The following is an 18894-nucleotide window of genomic DNA, read 5'->3' on the forward strand; positions in this document are numbered from 1 at the left end:
GTTAAACTACCACCAAGCTACTGCAAGTTCAATTACTGGTTGAACTACATGTGGTTCACTACTCCCCAATACTAATTCTACAGTAGTCTCCCGTTCCACATAGTGTCGGTTTATCATAGTAAAAATGCTGGCTGAAGATCTGTATTTGTGTGTAGGTGGGTGTGTTGGGGAGGACGGGTTCAGGAAAGAGCACCCTGCTTTCTGCCCTCCTGCGGCTGGCCTCTACAGACGGAGAGATCTCCATCGATGGGGTCTCCTGGAACTCTGTCACCCTACAGACCTGGAGGAAAGCCTTCGGCGTGGTGCCACAGGTAAATTCCACCCCGCAACTAGACTTAGTGCTCAGATGTTCAATGGTATTTGGCTGTGGTGAATGTATGCCCTAATATGATTTTCTTGACAGAAAATCTTCATCCTGACCGGTACATTCCGTATGAACCTGGATCCACACGCTCGCTACAGTGACGAGGAACTGTGGCGGGTGGCTGAGGAGGTGAGACACGATATTCACATCAGTCACACTGGTCTCCGGTCTAAGCCTAACCCTAGCTTCATGTCCACATCCCTGTTCAACCCTAACCCTAGCTTCATGTCCACATCCCTGTTCCACCCTAACCCTAGCTTCATGTCCACATCCCTGTTCCAACCTAACCCTAGCCTCAACCCTAACCCTAGCTTCATGTCCACATCCCTGTTCAACCCTAACCCTAGCTTCATGTCCACATCCCTGTTCCAACCTAACCCTAGCCTCAACCCTAACCCTAGCTTCATGTCCACATCCCTGTTCCACCCTAACCCTAGCTTCATGTCCACATCCCTGTTCCACACTAACCCTAGCCTCAACCCTAACCCTAGCTTCATGTCCACATCCCTGTTCAACCCTAACCCTAGCTTCATGTCCACATCCCTGTTCCAACCTAACCCTAGCCTCAACCCTAACCCTAGCTTCATGTCCACATCCCTGTTCCACCCTAACCCTAGCTTCATGTCCACATCCCTGTTCCACACTAACCCTAGCCTCAACCCTAACCCTAGCTTCATGTCCACATCCCTGTTCCACACTAACCCAAGCCTCAACCCTAACCCTAGCTTCATGTCCACATCCCTGTTCCACACTAACCCTAGCGTCATGTCCACATCCCTGTTCCACACTAACCCTAGCCTCAACCCTAACCCTAGCTTCATGTCCACATCCCTGTTCCACACTAACCCTAGCGTCATGTCCACATCCCTGTTCCACACTAACCCTAGCCTCAACCCTAACCCTAGCTTCATGTCCACATCCCTGTTCCACCCTAACCCTAGCTTCATGTCCACATCCCTGTTCAACCCTAACCCTAGCTTCATGTCCACATCCCTGTTCCACCCTAATCCTAGCTTCATGTCCACATCCCTGTTCCACACTAACCCTAGCCTCAACCCTAACCCTAGCTGTATGTCCACATCCCAGTTCAACCCTAACCCTAGCTTCATGTCCACATCCCTGTTCCACACTAACCCTAGCCTCAACCCTAACCCTAGCTGTATGTCCACATCCCTGTTCCACCCTAATCCTAGCTTCATGTCCACATCCCTGTTCCACCCTAATCCTAGCTTCATGTCCACATCCCTGTTCCACACTAACCCAAGCCTCAACCCTAACCCTAGCTGTATGTCCACATCCCTGTTCCACCCTAACCCTAGCTTCATGTCCACATCCCTGTTCCACCCTAACCCAAGCCTCAACCCTAACCCTAGCTGTATGTCCACATCCCAGTTCAACCCTAACCCTAGCTTCATGTCCACATCCCTGTTCAACCCTAACCCTAGCTGTATGTCCACATCCCAGTTCAACCCTAACCCTAGCTGTATGTCCACATCCCAGTTCAACCCTAACCCTAGCTTCATGTCCACATCCCTGTTCCACCCTAACCCTAGCTTTATATCCACATCCCGGTTGAACCCTAACTCTAGCCTCAACCACAACAGGTCCCCTCTATCACTGTCCTCTCTCTCTCTCCACCTTTCTCCTGTCTGTCTGTCCGTCCTTCTGTCTGTACACTGCAGAGAGTCCCGCTGACCCCTTTCCTACCATACTGTAGTAACCTCGTTCTGACATGCTATGCTGATGGTAAGGTGCTGCTGTGTTCGTGTACGTCAGCAGGGCAGTGACACCATAGCCACACCATACAGGTAGTTGCATAGTAAGCACAGCCAGACGGGAAACAGGAATCACATGCAAGTCTGCTTCGCTTGACCCTGTGACCATAGCTCATGTGAAGTTGCTCTCCTCTAAATTGATCACCTAGCGCACGCACTGTATTTGTTTTGGCTTACAACGACGGTGGTAGAACTAACCTGAGATCCACATCAGACTCCATGTCACCTGCTTTGCCCTGCTTACAGAGGTCCGTTGTGGTCCATTGAGTCAGTGCATTTCATTTGATTGGTTGACTGAGATCCTCCGTGTTTCCCGGTTCTATGTGTCATCCAGGTGGGTCTGAAGTCCGTGATAGAGCAGTTCCCAGACAAGCTGGACTTCCAGCTGGAGGACGGGGGTTACGTCCTGAGTAACGGACACAAGCAGCTCATGTGTCTGGCCCGCTCCATCCTCAGCAAGGCCCGCATACTGCTACTGGACGAACCCAGCGCATTCCTCGACCCCATGTAAGAGGAGAGAGTGAGCGAGAGAAAGCGAGAGAGAGTGTGTTGGATTTGGGGTTGGACATGGAAGATCAGTGTATGTACCTGTGGCTAGTGGCACTTTAAATGAGTAAAGGCTGGAACGGAATGAATAGAATGGTCTCCAACACGTCAAACACCTGGTTTCCATGTGTTTGATACCATTCCATTCACTCCATTCCATAAATTATTACGAGCCGTCTCCCCCTCACCAGCCTCCTCTGGTGTGTGTTTGAAGCTGCATTTACACAGGCAGCCCAATTCGGATCTTTTGCCAACTATTTGCATGTCTGATACCTATCTGATCTTTTCGCTAATGTGTAATCAGCAACAACAAAAAAAACTGATTTTTTTTGGGGCTGTGTTTACACAGGCAGCCCAATTGTGATCTTTTCCATTAATTGCTTTTGACCAATCAGGTCAGCTCTTTTGCCAATAATTGGGCAAAAGATTAGAATTGGGCTGCCTGTGTAAACACAGCCTTTGACTTCCGATTCATACCGCCTCCATACAGTATGTGGATCTGAATCCTGATACAAACCTGATCTCCCATATGTGACCTCTGTCTGGACACTCAAACAGATTTGTTTGCTCTGAAGTGTTTTTTTGTTGTTGCCCATGACCAGTCATTACAATGACAACCACCCCTCTGAGGCTACATCCGTGTGAACGTGCAAATCTGATATGGATCACATGTAAAACAGTGTGGACGTTCAGAAAAAAAGATTGGATATAGAAAGAAAATCAGATTGGGTTCTTATGGTGGCTGTGTAAACACAGCCTAAGTGTCTCGCTGCATATGGTGACAATTCCAGGACTTACTGTAAGTCTTTGACTGTGTGTGTTTGCACAGAATGGGTGTAACCACACGTAAAGACACAGGTCTTTAAGCTAAATGGTGCCTGTCATGAGTGAATTAGTGGTGGTTGATGACACTGGTCTACTTCAGAGTAATCCCAGCAGTAAGTGCACATTGGGGAAGTTAGAGTGAAAGGAGTTTGTACGTGAAGGGAGAATGAGAGACGGCGTGTGTGTGTGTGTGTGTGTGTGTGTGTGTGTTTATATATGTGTGTATGCAGGCCTATCGTTAAACTCTCTGGTTAATTGAGTGTACTCTGGTTTGTGTATGGTTGACTGAAGAACATTGATGGTTGTGTTTTGGTTTGTTTCTGGTTCACAGAACGTTGCAGGTCCTGAGGAAGACGCTGAAACAGTCGTTCTCCAACTGTACAGTCATACTGTCAGAACACAGAGTGGAACCACTGCTGGAGTGCCAGTCCTTCCTGGTTAGCACGCGCACACACACACCTATCTCCCTTTAAGCATTAGGTTACTCTTTGTTAACCTCCTATCTCTCTTTAGGGCTCTACTAGCAAATACTGCATTCACGGTAAAGTCTGCTCAATAGGAAATTACCTTTACATACCTGCTTTAGCGATACAGGTTGAATAGAGCAGTGCTTTCCAACCCTGGTCCTCCAGTACCCCCAACAGTACACATTTTAATTGTAATCCTGGACAAGCACACCTGATTCAACTTGTCAACTAATCATCAAGCCCTCAATGAGTTGAATGAGGTGTGTTTGTCCAGGGCTACAACAAAAATGTGTTCTGTTCGGGGTACTGGAGAACCAGGGTTGGAAAACACTGGATAGAGCCCTTGGTATTTCCCTGTTGGAAGTGAGAATAGAGCACCGACCACCAGCTTTAAAAAAATATATATATATCCTCCATTTTAGATTCAATTCTTCTATCAGTGCGTCACCATTTGATAGCCTCACTGTAAACAACATATTTGATTTACAGTGTCCCATGACTCAGGGCATGGTGTCGGCTGTGTGTGTTGCTACACGCTCCCAGTATAAGTGACCTGTGTTTGTGTTCACACAAGCAGACAGCGTGACAATGCAGGCACGGTGGCATGATGCTGGGTGCTTGACCCTGGAGCATCTTCAACATGTAATTCTATCCGCATTACACAACCTAGTGTCATTTTAACCCTTCGCTGTACCAAATTGTCCGTTTTACTGTGGTTTGTATAGGTTTGAGTGAGGCAAGAGTTGAGTTTAACCCACTGAGCTATTGGAACCAACCAACTCATCTCTCCCTCCAGATGATCGAGGGCAGTTCTATGAAGAGGTATGACTCCATTCAGAAGCTGTTGAATGAGACCAGCCACCTGAAGCAGGCCATGAGTGCTGCTGAGCGCCTCAAACTCTTCCCCCTGCACCGCCTCAACTCCAGCAAGCGACCCCCTCAATCCCAGCAGCCCAAGATCACCGCCCTGCGGGAGGTGGCTGAGGACGAGGTCCAGAACACGCATCTTTAAGGAGCCCCGGATTAACTGGACGCCATTTTGTCTTCTGGAATGCTCTTTCTCAATGAAACTTTCCTCGTTGCCTTGCATCCTCGACTCCTTGTCAAAACACATTGGAAAAGTAGGCCTGAGGGGCCTTGAACCTTCTCCAATATGGTTGAAGAGGCAAGGAGATAGGTTGCAAGGAATCGTGGAAAGATGCGCTGCTGACTCATCCAAGTGCCTCTAGTCAAGATGATAAGAATGTGAGATGTGGTCGGTCCTTATTGGTACACACAGGGCTCTGTTCAATCAAAGGCACAATCCTGGTGTTTCCAGAATGAGATTTGTTTCACTTTGAGAACATTGGAATGCCAGTTTTGTTTGAATATATAAAGCCATGCTTTTTAAGCAAGATTGTAAAAAGCATACAGTCCCTAAACTCAAAAGCTGCCTGTAAATACAAAGTGGGATGAAATTGCCCAGACACTGATCTGAGGTCAGTTTTGTTTCCCTCCCAATGGTTGTTAGGAGTTGGGGAAGGAAAACTGTGCCTCAGGGCAACTTATATTCAAAGCTATCAATACACAAAACAGGAATGAATGGTGGATGATGCTATGGACAAGTGTTTCTATTTGTATGCACTTTTTCATGGTGGCCTGGTAGGGTAATAGCAAGGAAAATAAATGATCAAATGCTGCATACATTTATTTATTTTTTACGCTTTTTCAAATGTGATTTGTCAAGCTCCCGCTTGTACTTCTGGAACTGGAAATATTTTTGTGTCCTTTCTGGTCTTTTATTTGGCACATTGCGCCTTAGTGATATTGGATAACAGTTTTTATAACGATACGATAAAATATGGTACCGTGGTTACTGGTTAGACACCTTGAAATGTAACTGACTACAGACAATTTTGTTTTTGTGTAAAAAAATATTTCTTATTGATAGGAAAGAGACGCATGTCCAAACATTTATAAATCGTTTTGTTTTTCAATTAGAATATTGTGATTTCAATCAATTATATTTCCTTTAAAACGATTTTGAGGAAAGACGAGCGGTCATTGGTAAGACAGTGTTTCTCAACTCCGCTCCTGAAGACCCCCTGTAATGCTGGTGGTTTTCAATTCGAAAAGATGTTTCTCATTAGAGAATTACACCTGTATTCTTGAAGTGTTACCACCTTCCCTTAGAAATTATTTGTGAAGCCTCTATGTAGTGCTTTATAAAGGCTTCATAGAGCATTCATAAGTTGTTTGTTTTAAATTCTCAGTTGAAGGTCCCACATACTGTACCCAGGCCAGTGGTCTGGTATAAGAAGACACGAGGTGGAGGACTGTTGGGGTTAACAGTGCAGTTTTAATGGTTGTTCTTAAAGGAAGCAGGACATTACTTCAGACAGCGATCATACAGATCAACACCAAAGGTTGACTAAAATATCTCCTGTACATTTATCAACAATGGCCATTCAAAATAACACTTTTCATTATAAAATAAAATAAACATGAACAAAAATAAAGCGAACAAACCATGCTGCTTTGAAATTTGTATCAGGCTCCACCTAGTGTATGGATTAATCGAACCATGACTCGTGGGCAGAATTGTGGGCAGTTTAAAGTATTTATGGCTTACCGTCAAAAGCAAAAAAAAACTGTTTGCAATTACATTTACTTATTGCCACATTCCATTCACTTTGAAACAAGTGAAAAGTTATGAACCAAATTGGCATATTATCATCATCATTACAAACAATATGTACATGGTTTTTTTTTCTTCAGCTTTTGTTTTTGAGTTCTTACTGTACAAGCATAATACCACATACACCAATCTATATACCATTAAAGTTACTAATTCTTATTTACAAATATTTGGTAAAACCCTGATTAGTTTCAACAGTATTTAAACCAACCTTGCAACTATTTAAACATAAAACACTTGAATATTAGAAAAGACCTAATTGCAAAAACAACCTGCCTGCTTCTTTTCTTTGATCCAAAACGCTTTCACCGCAAAAGGTAAATCCTGTCTTAAATACTACTTATTTTTCTTTTGACATAATTCCCTGCGAAATGTCTCTTTTTTTTTTTTTACTTCTTTCAATACTGTATAATATCATAAAACTATGGTCCCCAAGTACACAATTGTTATACAGTTTAACAAGTACGGATAACAAGTACAAATACTAAAAGGCCGTCATAAACCAAACTACAACATGGAGGGATATAACAGCGGAGAGGTGGGAGGAAACGAAAGAAGGTGGAAGAGGAGGAAGTTCCTCTACTACTTCGTATTGTTGTTGTCTTCATGCAGGTCTCGGTGTAGGATCCAAATGTCCTCGTGTTGTTGGTTGTTTTCGTTGACGTTGTTGTTATGTCTGGTTGGGGCCTGCCTTGTTTTGCTGCTGCTTGGTTCAGTTCTGGTGGCGTTGCGGTTAGCGGTCATAGTGGGTGTTCGTGGTGCAGTACTGCTGCTGTTGGCTCGTGGCTGCGGCCCCCTGCTGCTGGGGACGGGGAGCTGAGATTTGGGCCGGGACGCTGATCGCCTCTCGTTGCTAGGGGCGGGGCTGCCTGGGGCGGCGCTGGGAGTGGAGTGACGGCTGCCGGTCTGTAAAGGGGGAGACAGACAGATGGTTGGGAAACACTTGCTCATCTCGCTACTGGAGGACCACCAGACAGTTCACAGTTTTGTTCTAGCCCTGCACGTGATGAGCTGAACTGAATAGGTGTGTTAGTGCTAGGCCTTTAATTTCAGCCTTTAAGCGCGGTTTGACTCACCGTCTGTGGTCGAGCGGTTGCTTCATGGTCGGTCTTCCGGCGGGGCGATTGTCCACTTGGAGAGCCAGAGAAGACAATGAAGTCCTCTTTGGACCGAGCAATCTGCAACGCAGAAAAATACAGCCGGCGGAAAAGGTCAATCTCGTGTGTGCGAGAGTGTGAGAGTGTGAGAGTGTGAGTGAGTGAGTGAGTGAGTGAGTGAGTGAGTGAGTGAGTGAGTGGACTGAGTGAGTGAGTGAGTGACTGAGTGAGTGAGTGAGCGAAAGTGAGAGAGAGAGAACGTTACCTTGCTGATGTCTGGCTCTGACTTGCTGGAGCACATGGTCTGCAGCTCCCTGATCAGATCAGTCTCATCTTCACAGCAGAGAGACAGACTCACAGGGTCCCCATCTACAACACTGCCATCACACACACAGTACAACATCAGTATAATCCCACACAGTACAATCACGTACAGTACAGTTCAATCCCACACACAGTACAACATCAGTACAATCCCACACACAGTACAATCCCACACACAGTACAACATCAGTACAACCCCACACACAGTACAACATCAGTACAATCCCACACACAGTACAATCCCACACACAGTACAACATCAGTACAATCCCACACACAGTACAATCCCACACACAGTACAACATCAGTACAATCCCACACACAGTTCAATCCCACACACAGTACAATCCCACACACAGTACAACATCAGTACAATCCCACACACAGTACAATCCCACACACAGTACAACATCAGTACAATCCCACACACAGTACAATCCCACACACAGTACAACATCAGTACAACCCCACACACAGTACAATCCCACACACAATACAGTACAAACAAACACACAGTACAAACAAACACACAGTACAATCCCACACACAGTACAGTACAAACAAACACACAGTACAGTACAAACAAACACACAGTACAGTACAACAGTACGCACTTAGATAAAACCACACACTGACCCCTGCTGGATGCTCTCAGCAATACTCTATTCTATCACGTTGCCTAGAGGCTAGAACACAGCATAACACATCGTCTAAATAACAAACTGGAGCCGGCGTCACGTTGACACATTTCACTGCAAAACATCAATAAATGGACACTTCCCAAAAGTGTCAAATAAACGGCTCAGGTTAACGTCACTCACCTTGGAGCGTTGCCGTTGGTGATAAAGTGGACATCAGTGTTGGACAATGACCCTGCGGGCAACAGAAGGACAACATGAATATCCATTATGGCTATTCTAACTGCAATCGCAGGGGAAGACACCGCTTCATCCTTACCTTCTCTGAGAGAACCTCCACAGGTCCAGCTGGAGGTGGGACTCCCCTTCTTTCGTGGGCTGGTATTAGCTCGTCTCCACATGCCGCTGTCCCGCCCCTTCCTGCCACCACTTCCTTTACAGGAGCCAATGGCTGAGAGAGGGAAGGTCCCGCCTTGGAACTCCAACAGGTGCCTGTCAATCTCTGATGAGGGAAAGACATTAACCTGTTAGGGCTAGGGGGCAGTATTTGCACGGCTGGATATTTTTTTTTTACCCGATTTAATCTGGTTACTAATCCTACCCAGTAACTAGAATATGCATATACTTATTATATATGGATAGAAAACACTCTAAAGTTTCTAAAACTGTTTGAATGGTGTCTGTGAGTATAACAGAACTCATTTGGCAGGCAAAACCCTGAGACATTTTCTGACAGGAAGTGGATACCTGATGTGTTGTATTACCTTTAAACCTATGCCATTGAAAAACACAGGGGCTGAGGAATATTTTGGCACTTCCTATTGCTTCCACTAGATGTCACCAGCCTTTACAAAGTATTTTGAGTCTTCTGGAGGGAGATCTGACCGAACAAGAGCCATGGAACGATGATGTCCCATTAGACACCTGGCGCGCGAGTTCATGTTGGGTACCCTCGTTCCAATACGTTATAAAAGAGTATGCATTCGTCCACCTTGAATATTATTCATGTTCTGGTTAAAAAAGGCCCTAATGATTTATGCTATACAACGTTTGACATGTTTGAACGAACGTAAATATATTTTTTCCCCTCGTTCATGAAGTGAAGTCCGGCGGGCTTAGATCATGTGCTAACAAGACGGAGATTTTTGGACATAAATGATGAGCTTTTTTGAACAAAACTACATTTGTTATGGATCTGTGATACCTGGAAGTGACATCTGATGAAGAGAATCAAAGGTAATGGATTATTTACATAGTATTTTCGATTTTAGATCTCCCCAACATGACAACTAGTCTGTATCGCAACGCGTATTTTTCTGGGCGCAGTGCTCAGATTATTGCAAAGTGTGATTTCCCAGTAAGGTTATTTTTAAATCTGGCAAGTTGATTGCGTTCAAGAGATGTAAATCTATAATTCTTTAAATGACAATATAATATTTTACCAATGTTTTCTAATTTTAATTATTTAATTTGTGGTGCTGACTTGACTGCCGGTTATTGGAGGGAAACGATTTCCTCAACATCAATGCCATAGTAAAACGCTGTTTTTGGATATAAATATGAACTTTATAGAACTAAAAATGCATGCATTGTCTAACATAATGTCCTAGCAGTGTCATCTGATGGAGATTGTAAAAGGTTAGTGCATCATTTTAGCTGGTTTTATGGTTTTGGTGACCCTGTCTTTGAATTGACAAAACATTACACACAACTCTTGTAAATGTACTGTCCTAACATACTCTAAATTTATGCTTTCGCCGTAAAACCTTTTTGAAATCGTAAAACGTGGTTAGATTAAGGAGATGTTTATCTTTCAAAGGGTGTAAAATAGTTGTATGTTTGAAAAATTTGAATTTTGACATTTATTTGGATTCAAATTTGCCGCTCTTGAAATGCACCTGCTGTTGATGGAGTGCACCACGGGTGGCATGCTAGCGTCCCACCTAGCCCATAGAGGTTAACATTTAGTAGCATTACACTATTGTCTTTATCTACCTCCCGCCCAACCAGGCAAACACGTAGCCAACCAGTCTATCATCCATCCAAAAAAGATAAGACAAATACACATACAATCCTGATTCACATTAAAAAAGGGACAAACCGATCCAAGCAAGTCGAGCTGTACTGAGCTGGCCCGGTAACACATCCACCATAGTTGCTGGACCCGTGCTGGAAATGACCATGTGAAAAGAACATACGCGAACCAGCGCAGTTCAGTTCGGGTCGGCCCTATAATGTCCATTTTTGCCTGGCTACCCATCCACGTCGCTGGGGCCAACTGACGTTTCCTCTTCTTCCTCCCTCCCTGACGATTTCTAGAATGTGAACACATTCTGACCTTTCTGATTGGTCCCAGACACCGATGGATTGGGCCAGAGCCGGCCTACATGCTGACGTTATCAACTTCGAGACACTGATTGGTTAGATTTGTTGGAAACAATCCAATCGCTGATGAATTTGTTTTGTACAACGGCCCTCATTTTGAAGACACACAAACGACTTCCAGGAAGGCAGTTTCCGACAGAACGCATGTAGCGATCCATAGTGCAGCGGAATGAAATTCAGGGTGAGTTGTCAGGCAATAGTGAGGTGTGTACCCACCGTGACGTGGCAGTGGGCATCCCTGCAGGACGGCCTTGTTTAACAGGATGCTGAGGGCAGCCTTGACCACCGCCTGCTGGCCCGAGCTCAGGCGCAGGTTGCTAGGCGACACCCGCTGCCCGGAGGAGCGCTTAACCGTCACCCGGGAGACGATGGACTCCTCCACGCGAGGGACCACCACCATGTTCCACAGCCGGACCAGCCACCTGGAGGAACACACAGGTAACGAAATACAGAAACAACACAGAATATTGCTGCTCCCTTATCACCTTAGTTTGCTTCAGAAACACACACAGTCATACATAGTCTAACTTAAATTAAGCTTGAAACATAAGTTTGCACACAGACACCCCCCACACACACACACACACACACACACACACAGGTGCATACTTGACGATGGCCTGTGTGTTGTTTGGCACCACGGGGCAGGAGAGGAATAGCTGGGGTCCTAGCAGGGCCTCGTGGGTCCCCAGGCGAGACAGACAGGCATTCAGCTGCTGCCACACACAGCTCACCCAGCACACCGTCCTCTCCAGCAGGCCCTCGGGAGCCTGACCACTGCCACCACCCTGCGTCTGGAGAGAGAGAGATTTAAGGGAAATCCCAGCTTTCCAGAGCATCACTAGATTTCCAATCTTATCCGAGAAAGCCAAGATGGCCGGCTCCCACTTGCGCGAGTAAGATGAATGATCTAAGGTTAGTTTTGTGATTTCTGCCCGAGCGGATCGAGGGACGGATACAATGATTCTAGGTCTGTTCCTAAGGGAGCAGTGTGTTCCTGTGACTGACCTTGTGGAGCAGCTTCCTGCGGAGGTGCCTTCCCAGAAGGCCGTGCAGCGGCTCCGAGTCCCAGCGCAGCGTTACCCAGCGGAAGTGCTGTTGGAGGCGGAGCTCTGAGCCCTTGAGGCGGGACTTGGACAGCGTGCCAATCAGAAAGCCTCCCTCCTGAAAGTGGTGCGGGCCCATCTGGCCTGTTGGGTGGGTGGATGATGATAATGATGGGGGGGGGGGGGGGGGTGTAGTTAGACACCTGTTCATTCTGTCATCTATTCATTCCTTCATTAATTCTTTCACTCCCTCGCAGTTCATCCTCTCATTCAATTGCTCACTCGGTCACACGCTCGCTGGCTCACTCGCTCCCCCCCCCCACACACGTACTCTCATTCATTTATTCATTCAGTCGGCAAGTCTATGTCCAGTAGGCCTCACCGTGGAGTAGGTAGGCCGTGCCACGGTTCTCCAGGCCTTCACACAGGTCTCCCAGCAGCTCAGTCAGAGAGAGGGCCTTCTCTAGTCCCTCCAACACCACCACCACACACCGCCCCACCCTACTACTACCGCTACTCAGAGACACACCACCTACTGGGACCAGGAACCCTGCAGGGAGACGAGGGACAAATTGATTTTTGAATTTCATTGAACCTTTATTTTTGACAGGGAGTCACGTTGAAAACCAAGGTCTCTTTTTCAAATGTGCCCTGTAAATACAAAAAATACACACATCAAATACAGTGAGAGGGGGAGAGAAATAAAAAAAAGAGGCAAAAAGCACAAGCTGTAGATTCTATAAACATACAATCCAAGCTCCCTGAACAGAAACAAGGCAAGTATATCTATATTGCTATATTATAAACTGGGCGGTTAGAGCCTTGAATGCTGATTGGCTGACAGCAGTGGTATATCCGACCGTATACCACGGGTATGAAAAAACATTTATTTTTACTGCTCTAATTACGCTGGTTGCGTCCGGCCTAAGAACAGCTCTTAGCTGCGGTATATTGGCCATATACCACACCCCCTCAGGCATTATTGCTTAAATAACACATAGAACAATCCAATAAGGGTGGAATGTGATTTCTATGCATTTACCACAAGTTATGAAGGTGTCCAACAGCTGTTGTTTAGTCAGACTCCTGTCTACCTCCACCCTGATGATGTCACAGGCCACACCCAACACTTCCTGCTTGGTCTTGATGCAGCGGGAGATCTGATTGGCTAGGTACTCCTGACAGCTCCCCTCCAGCCCGTGGAAGATAATGTTACGGTACTGTTCCACCTGAAGAGGGATGAGTGGAAGAGAATATAACAAAGTGACACACGAAGCTCCAAGCGGTTTCAGACACACTTACGGTAGGCAGAAATGGGGGACACAGGAACTCAGTCACCACATTCTCATGCTAAAGGAGATGTGGCCAGTAGAGGGCATACTAACATGCATAAAAATACTAGACCCAAAATCCAAGTGACCTATTTTGGGAATCCATATAATGATATGAATGTTCTTCTCTCCTCGCTGTGTGTGTGTGTGTGTGTGTGTGTGGTGTGTGTGTGTGTGTGTGTGTGTGTGTACCAGGCGGACGTAGTTCTGCAGCAGCTGAAGGGGGATAAGAGATTCCAGGGCCAGCTCATCCAGACATGACTCTGACAGACCTGTCAAGAAACGCAAAACCCACATGGAAATGAGCAATCATCCACACACACACACACACACACCACACACACACACACACACACACACACACACACCACACACACACACACACACACACACACACACACACCACACCCACCACACGCATAGATATATGCAGGAAGACAGACACACATACACACACTTGAATATCCTCCTGAGAGTTTAACTGTGCTTTGAGCTTCAGATACAGTGTTTCAGTGTCAAAACTAGAGGAATCTTCCCTGCGCTGTCAAAACACACTGTTCTAAGCAGACTGAAAATGAGCCTGCCAATAGAGCTGACAGCGTCACGAAAAAACGATGTGCGCGCTTCAAAGGGGCAGAAGGCTGGATGGCCAGATGGTTAGGAATAATGACTAGAATCTGCCATGTGGGGAATCGTAGGTGGCTCGTTTCAGCTAGTTCTATCTTGTTCTTTATAACAGGTCTTGTTTTGAGGTGTTTTGACTGACGTCATGTCTATGCTAATACGGCAAAACATTTGCTAGCTAGCTAACCAACAACTGTAATGATGTATTTGAGACAACAAGTGCTCATTGTGCAAATGTATTGATGGAGACGAAATATAGTCAACACTAAGCCAACCCTGTCTGTTTCGCCCCATAGTTGCACATGCGTCGGTTTTGTTGCTAAACAACCAACCCATCTACATAAACACAGCAGAAAGCGAAAAAGCTAGCTAAAGGTTCCCTGGCAACGTGTCAATACACTGGCAGTGGGTGGACAGGGGCTCGATAGAGACACACACCACACACACACACACACACACACACACACACACACACACACACACACACACACGGCAGAGGAGAAAAGAGAAGAGAGGAAAAAAGAAAAGAAGAGAGCTATATTCCAAGATGATCCGGGTTGCCAGATTGGTACCTTTGAGTCTGATGGTGATGTGCTGGCTCGGTGGTTTCCTGACCAGGTCCCATGGAGACAGAGACAGCTCCTGACCTGGCAACCACACAGTGTCACCTACAACAACAAGACAAGTGACATGTTAACAACAGCGCCACACACTGTATTGAAGACACACACAATACATGCTATACTAAAAACGCACAGACATTTGCATACCAGCAACAAACGCAGCATACAAACGTAACCTAAAAAACGACACACTGTAGCCATGTCTAGACAACTTTACATCAACGTCACATTTATACAGTTGATAATACGGTAAAGGTTCTGTAAGCACACACACGGTGTTGCACCCACCCACGCACACACTCCCTCAGAGGTGAAAAGAAAGACGAACCCAAAACCCATTGAGGGCGCTGATCTTCACACAGAAATCAGACATTTTCCCCGAATACGTCAAATTCTCCCCCTCCCGGTCTCCTTCCTCCTCTATCTTTCCATACCTCATCCATAATGCATCCCCAGTCTCCACTGTTCTCTTTCTCGCTTTCATCCCTCCCTTGACCGCGGATTCCCTTGCGCTCTCGTCCTTGAGTTTTTGGAAAAGCGTTTGCGTCGGCATAATTCCCACTAACGGTTTCACCTTGACGTGTTAAACAGAGGACAGACCCATTCGCCTTTCCTTTGTCTGAGCTCAGCCAGACAGACTGGATTATCTTTCCCCTGGCTAGGCTAGACTTCACTAAGTCGGTTCAGACTATGTACTAAGCCAATCATTCGTTAGTCTCTTGTGACAGACTTAACATTAACATGTTAAAAATGTAATAGGCGATTTTGGTTCTCGGTGCCGAGATTAGTCATTCATAGTAGACAGGACACACGTTAGGGAGTTTGTCCTAACAATGGGACCGGGAAATTACCTCCTTGGAGTGTGTGTGTGTGTGTGTGTGTGTGTGTTCATTCTGGGCAGGCTCTGTGTGAATGCGGTGTGGTGTGATCGGGCCAAGCTCAATTAGGCTCATGTCCCAGCCCTCTCCAGCTTGGCCCGATCACAACTTTGGACAGGACCCAGGGATGCGTGCCATCCAGCAGAGCTGCAATGTGTGGTGGATGTGCGATACAGAAACAAAAGAGAGAGGGCGAGCGAGCGAGTGGGCGTGCATGCTTGCGTGTGTCTGTGTGAGTGTAACCTTTGCTAAACCAGCTGCAAAGCCAGGTGCCTGGAATGAGCCCTGATGTCAATAATCATCTAGGAAGGAGTCAATTCATTCCCAAACGATTCATCCAACAGTCACTGAAATTCAGCTTTTAAGCTGCGAATGTGAATAGAACATAACTAAACCCTACTGACAGTTACTCATAAGGGGACTCATCCTGACAAAAACGTCTGTTACGTTTTATTTTACGGCCTGCTCTTCATTTGCCATTTACTCCTAAATGTCCAAGTAAAATAGTGAAGATATAATTATGTGGAAATTGAGAGATATAAAGGGCCGGTGATTCACCTGCAACTAATCAAATGCTCATCCAGAGGCGGGGCTCCTAGTGGCCGGGGACTTTAATGCAGGGAACCTAACATCCATTTGACCTAATTTCTACCAGCATGTTACATGTGCAACCAGAGGAGAAAAAAATACATTTAAAAAAACTCTACACCACCTTTACTCAACACAGAGAGACGCGTACAAAGCTCTCCCTCGCACTCCATTTGGCAATTCTGACTATAAATCTAACCTCCTGATTGCTGCTTAAAAGCAAAAACTAAAGCAGAAAGTACCAGTTACTCGCTCAATACGGAAGTGGTCAGATGACGCAGATGCTAAGCTATAGGACTGTTTTGCTGCACAGACTGGAATATGTTACTGGATTCTTCTGATGGCATTGAGGAGTACACCACATCAGTCACTGGCTTCATCAATAAGTGCATCGATGATGTCATCCCCACAGTGACTGTACATACATACCCCAACCAGAAGCCATGGATTACAGGCAACATCCACACTGAGCTAAAGGGTAGAGCTGCCTCTTTCAAGGAGCGGGACTCTAACCCGGACGCTTATAAGAAATCCTGCTATGCCCTCTGACGAACCATCAAACAGGCAAAGCGTCAAGATAGGACTAAGATTGAATCCTACAGCACAGCCGTGAGCTGCCCAGTGACACCAGCCTACCAGACGTGCTAAATTACTTCTGTGCGTGCTTCGAGGCAAGCAACACTGAAGCATACATGAGAGCACCAGCTGTTCCGGACGACTGTAATCACGCTCTCTGTAGCCGATGTGAGTAAGACCTTTAAACAGGTCAACATTCACAAGGCCGCAGGGCCAGACGAATTACCAGGACGTGTACTCCGAGCATGCGCTGACCAACTGGCAAGTGTCTTCACTGACATTTTCAACCTGTCCCTGACCGAGTCTGTAATACCAACATGTTTCTAGCAGACCACCATAGTCCCTGTGCCCAAGAACACCAAGGTAACCTGCCTAAATGACTACTGACCCGTAGCACTCACGTCTACAGCCATAAAGTGTTTTGAAAAGCTGGTCATGGCTCACATCAACACCATTATCCCAGAAACCCTAGACCCACTCCAATTTGCATATCGCCCCAACAGATCCACAGATGACACAATCTCTATTGCAGTCCACACTGCCCTTTCCCACCTGGACAAAAGGAACATCTATGTGAGAATGCTATTCATTGACTACAGCACAGCGTTCAACACCATAGTGCCCTCAAAGCTCATCACCAAGCTAAGGACCCTGGGACTAAATACCTCACTCTGCAACTGGATCCTGGACTTTGACGGGCCGCCCGCAGGTGGTAAGGGTAGGTAACAACACCTCGGTCATGCTGATCCTCAACACGAGGGCCCCTCAGGGGTGTGTGCTCAGTCCCCTCCAGTACTTCCTGTTCATCCATGACAGCATGGCCAAACACGACTCCAACACCATCATTAAGTTTGCCGACAACAAGTGGTACGCCTGATCACCGACAACGATGAGACAGCCTATAGGGAGGAGGTCAGAGACTTGGCAGTGTGGTGCCAGGATAACAACCTCTCCCTCAATGTGATCAAGACAAAGGAGTTGACCATGGACTACGGGAAAAGAAGGGCAGAGCATGCCCCCATTCTCATCGACGGGGCTGTAGTGGAGCAGGTGTCCATATCACCAACGAACTGTCATGGTCCAAACACACCAAGACAGTTGTGAATAGGGCACGACAAAACCTATTCCCCCTCAGGAGACTGAAAAGATTTGTCATAGGTCCTCAAAAGGTTCTACAGCTGCTCCATCGAGAGCACCCTGACTGGTTGCATCACCCCCTGGTATGGCAACTGCTCGGCCACTAGAGGGTAGTGCGTATAGCCCAGTAAATCACTGTGGCCAAGCTTCCTGCCATCCAGGACCTCTATACCTGGCAATGTCAGAGGAAGGCACTAAAAATTGCCAAAGACTCCTGCCACCCTAGTCATAGACTGTTCTCTCTGCTAACGCACAGCAAGCGGTACCCAAGTGCCAAGTCTAGGTCCAAAAGGCTTCTTAACAGCTTCTACCCCAAGCCATAAGACTCCTGAACAGCTAACCTAAACAGACCCCCCCCCCCCCCTCCATTTTTACACTGCTACTACTCTCTGTTATCTATGCATAGTCACTTTAACTCTACTTTCATGTACATATTACCTCAATTACCTGGACTAACCGGTGCCCCCACACTGACTCTGTACCGGTACCCCCTGTATATAGCCTTGTTACTGTCATTTTATTGTTGCTCTTTAATTGTGTCATTTTTCCATTTTTCTTTTTATTTATTTATTGTTTACTTCAGTTAATTTAGTAAATACTTGAACACTTGTTTTTTGTCTTTAAACTGCATTGTTGGTTAAGTAAGCATTTCACTGTAAGGTCTACACCAGCTGTATTTGGCGCAGGTGACAAATAAAATTTGATTTGAAAACCATTTGTCTAAGAACCATACTTTCCATAGAGATTCCAATGGAATGAACTCATACTGTAGTAGCGATTCATTGTTGAGAATAAGAGAGATTCATATTCATATAAGCGATTCAGTTCAGCAGGGAGTCGTTGGTCTCCTCTTGGGTGCCATCCAGGGAAATTCAAACTTGAACCCGGGGCGGTCGGGAGGCGTTCAGAGGCAGCAGCTGTTGCATTGTCGCACAAAATAGGCCGCAACACCTCTGCAAACGTGGCTCAGGTTGGGAGATGTGGCTTTAAAAA

At 46.2% G+C, this 18894-nt stretch overlaps 2 protein-coding genes across 4 annotated transcripts in view; one reads left to right on the plus strand and one right to left on the minus strand.

The window, feature by feature from the left end:
- Positions 1-5660, plus strand: part of LOC100136364 (cystic fibrosis transmembrane conductance regulator I) — a 52084-nt gene extending 46424 nt beyond the window's left edge. Inside the window, 5 exon segments of the mRNA NM_001123533.1 lie at positions 156-311; positions 404-493; positions 2474-2646; positions 3842-3947; positions 4774-5660. Of these exon segments, the coding sequence (NP_001117005.1) occupies positions 156-311; positions 404-493; positions 2474-2646; positions 3842-3947; positions 4774-4989 (741 nt within the window). The 3' untranslated portion in view covers positions 4990-5660.
- Positions 5661-6295: 635 nt separating this feature from the next.
- Positions 6296-18894, minus strand: part of cttnbp2 (cortactin binding protein 2) — a 72580-nt gene continuing 59981 nt past the window's right edge. Inside the window, exons 11-22 of one of the 3 annotated variants that reach the window (XM_014147842.3) lie at positions 14672-14767; positions 13668-13747; positions 13187-13373; positions 12527-12694; positions 12107-12288; positions 11708-11892; positions 11315-11520; positions 9033-9215; positions 8897-8948; positions 8017-8128; positions 7731-7832; positions 6296-7560 (exon numbers count right to left, since the gene is read on the minus strand). In XM_014147842.3, the coding sequence (XP_014003317.3) occupies positions 7237-7560; positions 7731-7832; positions 8017-8128; positions 8897-8948; positions 9033-9215; positions 11315-11520; positions 11708-11892; positions 12107-12288; positions 12527-12694; positions 13187-13373; positions 13668-13747; positions 14672-14767 (1877 nt within the window). In that variant the 3' untranslated portion in view covers positions 6296-7236. Of the gene's footprint in view, positions 7561-7730; positions 7833-8016; positions 8129-8689; positions 8762-8896; positions 8949-9032; positions 9216-11314; positions 11521-11707; positions 11893-12106; positions 12289-12526; positions 12695-13186; positions 13374-13667; positions 13748-14671; positions 14768-18894 lie in introns of those variants that run through there. The other 2 variants (XR_001321272.3, XM_082962499.1) reach the window with 2 other exon arrangements.

This window comes from Salmo salar, chromosome 16 (genome assembly GCF_965601325.2).
Source record: "Salmo salar chromosome 16, fSalSal1, whole genome shotgun sequence".
Taxonomy (NCBI): Eukaryota; Metazoa; Chordata; class Actinopteri; order Salmoniformes; family Salmonidae; genus Salmo; species Salmo salar.